This window comes from Mus pahari, chromosome 9 (assembly GCF_900095145.1).
Source record: "Mus pahari chromosome 9, PAHARI_EIJ_v1.1, whole genome shotgun sequence".
In the NCBI taxonomy this organism is placed as follows: domain Eukaryota; kingdom Metazoa; phylum Chordata; class Mammalia; order Rodentia; family Muridae; genus Mus; species Mus pahari.
In genome coordinates this window covers 40,835,966-40,845,394 of record NC_034598.1, presented here as the reverse complement: position 1 = coordinate 40,845,394, position 9,429 = coordinate 40,835,966, and the positions used below count along the sequence as shown (strand labels likewise).

The window sequence follows — 9,429 nt, the reverse complement described above, 5'->3', positions numbered from 1 at the left end:
ACTTGGTAGACCAGGCTGGCCTCGAACTCAGAAATCCGCCTGCCTCTGCCTCCCGAGTGCTGGGATTAAAGGCCTGCGCCACCAGGCCCGGCTGGGACTACATTTTTTGGCGATATGATTTAGGCACAAACATATATGCACACATGTGTGGGATCAGCAGAGCTGGCACAACCCAACAAAGGACAAAGGTCGACAAAAGACAACTCACCGGTGATTGTGAAGATGGCTGTGATAGCCAAGAGGATGAGAATGGCCAGGTAAATGTTCAGTCCCAAAGCCAGCTTTATGAAGATGGCTCCAGAAAATATGTCTGCCTAGAAAAGGAGCAGGGCAGATGGGAGTAAGCAGGCATTTCAGGCCTCTGGTTTCTTCCCCCAGGTCCCCTGATTCACAGGCCCCGCCCTCTTCCTGGTGAACTATTCATCCCTGAAGACACGACATAAATATCCCATAGGAAGATATTCACACAGCAGTACCACTCACTAGTGATCTTCAAAGCCATGCGTTCATTGCTTCATTGAGGTACTTATTAAATAAGGTGCCACGGCCTAAGAATTGTCTGTTCTGTGAGGTTTGGGGGTGCTCATTAGTTGCTTATGAGAATCTCTGATTGTGATGGAGCTATATATATATATATATATATATATATATATATATATATATGCATCTGTTATAAATGCATATATATATTATATGTATGCATATATTCTTTTGATATATGAGCGATGTGTGTGTACACATGCATGTGTGTGTGTGTGTGCATGTGTGTATGCACATGCATTTCTGTGAGTGCATGCACCTGCATGTGTGTAGAGGGCAGAGGAGGAAGTCAGATATTCTACTCTATCGTTCTCTATCTTATTTCCTTGAGATAGGATCTTTCAGAGAACTACGGGTAGGCAAGTGGCATGGCACACTGTAGTGGGTTTGGCCTAATGCTGCTTGTATTCTAATATTAATTTGGGTCCCCCAAAACTGTTAGCACATCATAAGACACTGCAGGTCCCTGCCCCCAATTAATTCCGATTGGTAAATAGAGATGCCAATAGCCAATAGCTGGGGAGAAGAGAGATAGGTGGGGTTTAGATGGCCTGGGCTTGGGACCATGAGGAAGGAGGAAGGAGAGAGACAAGAGAGCCACCATGCCTTAGAAGTGTGTGCAGGAGCGAGACAGGAGCCTCCATGGGACAGAGAAGCAAGGAGAGCCCCCTGGGCTCTGGGCCAAGAGAATGTGGCCAGAGGGCTGACTATTGGAGTTAAGAGCAGCCAAGATGGAACATAGAAATTAGTAAGGAGGGTCGGTAATTGCCCAGCTATTGCACTGCTTAGGGCATATTAAAACATAAAGACTGTGTGTGTGTGTTTCATCTGGGAACATACATGGTCTAAGGCGGGAGGGAACCTTGTACTGGGATTTATTAAAATATTCATAGGATACCACACAAGCACACTGACCCTCCTGTTTCCCTCTGCCTTGTCCTGCAGATCTGGAGTGAGACGTGACTGTGACTGGATTGTTGCTTGGGTGCTAGATGTTGAGACTCAGGTCCTCATGCTGGCACAGGGAACATTGTCACCAAGGGAAGCCATTTCTCCAGCTCTCAGCACATATTCTTAAATTAGAATTCGTCCTCTTTCTTGGTGGGGGTGGGGATATATGCGAAGGACTCCGCATCTCGATACAGAGACATCTGCTCAACCGTGTTTGTGGCAACTCTATCCGTAGTAGGCCAGAAATTGGAAGCAAGCTAGATGGCCATCAGCAGATGAATGGATGAAGGAAAGGTGGTCCATTCACACAATGGAATATACCTCAGCCATTTTTTTAAAAAAATGAAACCATGAAATTTGCAGGTAAATGGATGGAACTTGAGAAAAAAATCATCCTGAATGGGGTAACCCAGATCCCAAAAGACAAATATGGTGTGTATTCACTAACTCATGGATGTTAGCTGTTAAGTCTTCAGTAAAGCTGTATATTCACCAAGATTAGGTACAGAGTAAGGGACTAGGAAGGAAGGGTAAGCATCCCTAGAAAGGGGACCTAGAATAGATTTCTAGAGAAGACTGGAAAGGAAGGTGAGATTGGGAAAGGGAGGAAAGAGGAGACTAAGAGAGGGGAAAAAGGGAAGGCAGGTAAAAACAAGAGTTGTTTGAGGGGTGGATCATATGGAAACCTAATACAATAGAAACTTCTTAAAATATATACATATATGAAAGAAATCTAAATTGAATTCGCCAAATAATAGGGAAGAAAAAAAATCCCCAATTAGATATCTCTTGCTGTGCAGTGAAACCTCTAGTTCTAGGAATGAGTTGCATCTCATTGAGTTGTTAGCCAAATGGGCCCCAAGGAAACCCCTAAACAACCCAGGCTCTTAACAAGGATATTGGTTGTTCGCCACAGACTTATGGTAAGGCCGTATTGCTGAAGACAGCATCCCTACAAATCACCGAACACGGGGAAGCTGAGCTGGTGTCAACCTTGACTCCCACTGACTAGTGTTGGTTGTACTGGAAAATGCTCTGTACGCTACCAGAGAAGAAATGTAAACTCCTACCAGCTACAAACCCTGTGATCTACAACAGTGACCTGCTTGTAAGATATGCTGCCACAGTGGTGGCACAAGAGTTGTGGGAATGACCAACCACTATCTGATAGGAATTAAGAGCCACTCCATGAGATGGGGACCCAGGCCTGACACTGCTTGGGTGTTGAAGAAACTGAGATATTCCATGATCATAGGGGAAAACCAAGTACTAATGTGCTCCTAAAGGAACACGCCATATGATGACTCTGCTATACTCATAATCAGTGTCTCTCTCAGCCATCCTCAGAGAAGCTCCCTACTGCAGCAGATGGAACCAGATACAGAGACCCACACCTGGACAGCGTTCAGAGGATGTGAGATCTTGGAACACGTCATCCTAAATAGAATGTCTCAATCAAAGCCCTCCCATCAGGCCTCAGGGAACTCTAAAATAGAAGAAGGGAGAGGAGGAGGAGGAGGAGGAGGGGGGGGGAGAAAGAGGAGGAGGAGGAGGAGGAGGAAGAGGAGGAGGAGAGATTTTAAGAGCCAGAGAGGGTGGAGGACACTAAGGACCTTCTAGACACAACAGGACTGACACATATGAACTCAGAGACTGGCTATGTGCATAAGACCTACACAGGTCTTGGCCAATAGGGTCCCAGTGCTGTCAGGGGAAGTGTACAAATGACCCACCCTAACCCATAAGCTACCTCCAATTGGTAACCACTCACAAAGGAAAATTAGTCTTCACCGATGCCTGGCAGTACATAGACAAAAGATTACAAACTCAGTGGTAATTTTTTTGGAGGTTTCTTTTCTTACACTGCTTCATCTGAGCATATTTATTTATTTTACCCTGTAGATCTTTTCCTTATATAATATAGTACCTGTTGTTTTTATGGGTTTTCCGAGCATGCAAGTGTGTGTGTCAGTATCTGTATATATTTCCTTTGTGTTTTCTTTTGCTCCTTTCTTTTTGTTTTGTCCTATTATGATTTGTTTTTATTTACTTATTTATTATTATTATTATTATCATTGGTTTTATTTTGGGTGCTCATTTTAATCTAATGAGAGAGGAAATAAAGGATGTGGATTTGGGTAGGTGGAAAAGTGGGAGCAGCTAAGGAGGAATCGGGGGAGGGGAACCATAATAAAAACATATTGTGTGAAAAATGTATTTTTGATAATAATAATTAATCTATGGGTGGGAAAATTAACTAGTTAAAAATAAAGTAATGAAAGATCTTCAGAAAAAGGAAAAACAAAGAAACAGGAACATTTCTAATAAAGAGGAATTTTAACGACTTGGGATTTTCTTTTGCTAAAAGAGATCATTTCGGAACAATTGCTAATATCACAGTTTTTAGTTACTTCAATTTCCCAGTTCTGTTGTTTCACAGGAGATTGGCAGCTTTCCTAGGAAGTATAGATTGAAATACTTGGGGATTACAGGACATCTTGTCCACTCACTTGTCTCCACATATATGTTACTGGAGGCTGAGAACCTGTGGTCCATCTCTTCTCAATCCTAGCAGGTGAGATTCTGCAAACTCCTCCATCTTAAGTTCTTGTGATGATTTGTTTAATAAGTAGCCAGGATAGAATTGGCTATCGGGGTATATGTGTATATAAACAAATGTGCCTAAGGTTAATCATCATTAATATCACTTAGGACATCACCTTGTAAGCATAAAAGGCCTGCTGCCAAGCCATCAGCTTACCACAGGCACACATGGAGAACACGTGCATGGATGAACTCTTTGCACCCCACCCAGCTTACCTACATTAATTCCCCTCCTCAGTTACAGCCCAGAACCATGTGCTCCAAAAGGCCCCGCCCCTCAAGGGCTCCCTTCTGTTTGGGCACACTCATGATCTTTGGAACCATAAAGCTATAGATGTCAGAGAGGACCTCGGAGATTAACAAGTCCTAGGTACTTGGAGAACAGAGAGAACAAAGTCTCCGGCACCCAGTGGTGTTGGTGGAGCTCTTCCGCTTCTTCTAACCCCGCCACCTCAGAGACTGTTTAATAGAAAGGCCAGTTCCAATTCCACCTAGTAGGTACTAATGCCGCTCATGGTCACGCAGATGTCTTCTGCTTATGTCTTCACAAGTATCCAAGTATTAATGTGCAAATCCTCATCTGTTTGGTGTGTGGCAAGTCCTGTTACTTGGAATCACAGCTCAATACAGGATAAAAGTGCTTGGGTGGCCTTAGGAAAGCCTATAGCGTCCATACCCAGCAGCTGGCTTACTTGTAACAGTAACAGCCCAACGGAACAGGGAAGGCAACTTTTCTCTAACACTGACACAGGTGCCCAGGCTATGAGCCCAGATGTTTCCTTAGGCATTGCTACACAAGGATAAACAAGTTATTCTTTCTTTCCTCAAGTGTGGCTCAAAGTTCCAATACCTATTATCTTTCATCAGAGATGATTTCTAGGGAATAATTGGTTTAGCAGGCTCATTTATGACACAGGTTGTACAAGGGTAGTCTTTGATAAGGCAAACTTAAGTTGGTTTAATGATACAAAGTACTTCCCTTCTGGATCAAGTATTTGATAATTAAAATGAAAATAAAAATGTAAATCAGAGCTGGTTCAGAGAAAATATAAGGAAATTATTGTCCAGTGGGCAAGGCAGAAACAAGAGGCACCTGTGGCAAGCAGCCATTATTACTTGTGTGACCGACATTTGCTCTTTGGCCACACATGCTTTTTTACGTCTAGAATGTTCTCAGGGGGTGGGTCTACACTCTTGTGGTTCTCACAGTGTGAAAGTCCCTAGGCATGTGGATAACCTGGGCATTTTCCCACCCAGGAAGTTTAAGGCATCAGGAAGTTTTGAACCTGCTAGTGCTATCGGCTGCAGTCTGAACATGCCAGTCCCGGATTTTAGCAGCTGACCCCAACAAGCAAACTGTGGACTCTCCAATGCCAGGAGTCAGGGAACTCACTGAGATTGTCAATATCACACAGATGAAGAGGCTAAGGATGGAGAGGTAGATCTGGAGTCTCTTCCCACCAAAGCGCTTCTTGAGATATTCTGGCATGGTCATCACCTGCAGAAACAGACAGCCACAGAATTCACCTCAGAGCCTAGTGCATTCAGATGATTTGACATCTACTAAATGACTACAGGCAGCTAAGCACTATGCACGACATCTTGGGGATACAGAGGAGAGAGAAAGACACAATTCCTTGGCAGAGTGATGATTCTGGATTGAACTCAGGCATCAGAGACAAAATGAGAATGTCTTCCAGGCTCTGATGTTTACTATGTGTTACAACTTTTAGTAAATGATAGTCTCTGAATTTCCCTTTTCTTAAAATAGGGGTTTTAGTTCAAAAGTATAAATAAAGTGCCCACAGCATCACCAAATATATAGAAAACACTTGACAATATTTTTTATTACTTTTTTTCTTTTTTTTTTTTTTTTTGGCTTTTCGAGACAGAGTTTCTCTGTATAGCCCTGGCTGTCCTGGAACTCACTTTGTAGACCAGGCTGGCCTCAAACTCAGAAATCCACCTGCCTCTGCCTCCCAAGTGCTGGGATTAAAGACATGCACCACCATGCCCAGCTTTTTTTTTACTTTTATGAGTAATACTGCAGTACAGCAAAAATAATATTTATAGATAATATATTGTGACATAATTATGTAATAAATTAATTGTTGAGAATATTGTAAGTATGCTGAGAATATTGTGGTTATATATATTTATGATTCCCTTTATTGAAAATAAGAGTTAGATTAAGTCAACTTAGAGAACAATCTGTGAATTTCTTTACTAAAATATGAGATTGCTCATGAGACACTTAGAATAAGAAATATAGCTTTCTGTGTTTAACACACACACACACACACACACACACACACGGTTATACTGTTAAGTCATTATTGGCCTATTCTCCATCTCTGGCTCCCCCCTGTAGTTCTTATTCCATTTAAGGGGGTCCCTTGCATCCTGGCCCCCAAACTTCAAGCTTTAAAATTGTTCATACTGCTAACAAACATGTCACAATTCATCAAGTGACTTCCCTTCTTTCCTGTTTCCTTCCTTGAGCCTCAGAAGAGATTGCATGAACTTTTAATCATTATTTTTGAGACTCTGTCTCATGTAGCCCAGGCTAGCCTCAGACTTGATGGGTAGCCAAACATGATGTTTAACTCCTGATCTTTCTGCCCATGCCTCCTAAATTCTGGTGTTACAGGCATGTGCTAAGATTCCTAGACATGATTTCATGAACATTTGAAATTCGTGTGTGTGTGTGTGTTTACATGTGTGTACACATGCATGTGCAGAGGCCAGAGGACACCCATGGGAAGTCCTAGGGCCTCTGCCTGTGTCTTCTTCATCAGTATTGGGTTACAAGCACACACTGTCATGTCCAACATTTTTACACAGGTGCTGTGGATCAGACTCACATTCTCGTGTTTGCACAGCAAGCACTTACTGGCTATCGCCCCAGCCCCAGAATGCATGGACTTTTGTTCAAGTCCATTGTCCACTTGGATGCCCAAGTGCAACTTCATAAAACGGAAATCTGATCATGACCCTTGAATCCTTGAAAGCCCTGTACCTGCCATTTCCAAGATGATATAGAACACTTCAAATTTTTAAAATCAAATTTATTGTTTATTTTTGTGTGTATGCATATATATGTCTCTATATGCAGTCTATATAGAAAGTATATACATAAACATATATAGACTACATATAGACATATATCACATACACATGCACTATACACACACACACACGTGTGTGTGTGTGTGTGTGTGTGGAGTGTGTGTGTCAAGGTGTGTATGTGGAGGTCAGAGGAACACTTGCAGGGGTTGATTCTCTTCTTTTGCCAACATGGCTCCTTGGCACTGAACTCAGGTGCTCAGGCTCGGCAGCAAGTGCCTTTACCAACTGAGAAATCTCTCTTCCCCTAGAACACCTTTTTAAAATGGCATCATCATTTAGAGCTTTTTAGCCATCGTGCTAAGAACATATTAACTTCATCTCGTTGTATTCTTTTTCTTTTATGTGTGTGAGAGTTTGCCTACATACATGCCTGTGTACTCTGTGTGTGCAGTGCCCGAGGAAGTTAGAAAAGGGTGCTGGAGTCACTGGAACTGGAGCTAGGGATAGTCCTAAACCACCTTGTGGTGCTGAGAATCTGGGGTCTCTGTAAGGGCAGCTGGCGCTCTGAACAATTGAGCCATCTCGCCAGCTCCTATATCATCATATCTTTATCAGCACTTTTAGTTATTCAAAACAATAGTTGCCACTGTGACACTTGCACACTCGTGCACACCATGCTTTGACCATCTCTTCTCTATGACTCTCTGTCCCCCTCCCCTCCTCCACTGTTCTCAGGTAAGGATACACATGAAGCTTTTGCAACCGAACCACACCGCACCTCCACTGTATCCTCCACTGCGGGCGCCTCTACTTCTCCTTGCTCCCCCCCCACAGAACTCTACTTTAGTCTTGATTTCAGCTGACCTCCAAATACCCCAAGAAAGAAAGATTTTCAACTTTCATGTGTTGATTCCATCATACAATTTTTCCTTTTTTTCCTCATTCATTATAAGGAGTGAACCTTATCTCCCAGGACTTAAGCCACATCACCACTGAAGCACGTCTCTTAAGACTGACTCCAGCTGCGCCCTCTACTCAGGAAGGAGATCTCTGTGAGAACCAATGTGGGCATCCTGCTCTCTGGAAATGTTGCTTGAGAGCCTCAGATAGCCTTGGGCATGCTCTCTACCACAGTGATCATTAGGCAGTGATCATTAGACTTCACCTGTCGACAGGCACATTCTATCCTGGGGGACCCTGTGGCAAGCAATGTGATTTTTTTTTTTCCTTCTGTATATTATTAGCAATAGGACCAACAAGGGCCAAGTGCCAAGATTTCAAGATTTAATATGAAGAATAAGTAGATAAATAAACGTACTCACCCCAGCCTTGATGTAAATGGGGACAAAAATCCACCCCAGAACCAGCAGCAAGGCAAACGACTGCAACAAAGCAAGAGCAACATTAAAGAGGGGTTGTGACCTTATGACCTCTGACCTCTGAATCTCAAGACAAAACAACCAACCAACCAACATAAAACCCAAACACTTCTCTTAGCTCCTGTCTAACACAGTATTTACACAATGTAATATCTAATATTTGACAGGCAGGAGTTAAAGAGTTTTGAGTTCACTGGACTAAGAAAAGATTGTACAACCTTTGTCAAAAGCAATGGAGGATTATTCATGAGTGTCAAAGCACTGAGGAGAAAAAGCCTCTGGAAAGGGAAGAACATCGCCGGGTCCCTTAACACCTTGCCAAATATAGTCATGCTGTCGATAGAGTCTGGTGTTAAAGTGCAGATTCTATGACATCTCTGCACATAGTGCCCGCCATGTTCTTTTACAACTAGCGAAGTGGGTACAACCAGCAGGGTATTAATTGTCATAAATATGAAGGATGTGAACTCTGAGGTTAAAGAAATTCAAAGCCAAAGGCTATAATATATATATTATATTATATAATATCTATATCTATATATATATTATAATATATATATAGATGTCTGCAACCTGAGAGCAATGCACATTGGGTTACAGGTTGTTTTCTCCGTGCCGATGGAGGTGGTCTTCATTGTACGGTTTATGCCACTATCAAATCAAATCCCAGGCCACAAGGCATATCTGACCAAGTCTGGGAATGTCCTGATATTTTTTGAGGTAAAAATAGGCAAAAGCAACAGAGTAACCTTCAGCCTTGGAAAGGCAGAGGCATTTGGAAGGGACCCGGGTGACGTCACTCCCTGAGTCATATCTAGGGTGGTTTGTTAGAAGCCGCACCATAGTCTAACTTTGTCTATCATACCAACACACACACACACACACA

The 9,429-nt window shown here is 42.7% G+C and overlaps 1 protein-coding gene across 3 annotated transcripts in view; it reads right to left on the bottom strand.

The window, feature by feature from the left end:
• The window catches only part of LOC110326779 (solute carrier family 5 member 4A), a 43,400-nt gene that overhangs the window by 27,972 nt on the left and 5,999 nt on the right, over positions 1 to 9,429 (bottom strand). For all 3 annotated transcript variants that reach the window (XM_021205358.1, XM_021205356.1, XM_021205357.1), the window contains exons 4-6: positions 8,487 to 8,546; positions 5,489 to 5,593; positions 209 to 314 (exon numbers count right to left, since the gene is read on the bottom strand). In XM_021205358.1, the coding sequence (XP_021061017.1) occupies positions 209 to 314; positions 5,489 to 5,593; positions 8,487 to 8,546 (271 nt within the window). The remainder of the gene's footprint in view (positions 1 to 208; positions 315 to 5,488; positions 5,594 to 8,486; positions 8,547 to 9,429) is intronic.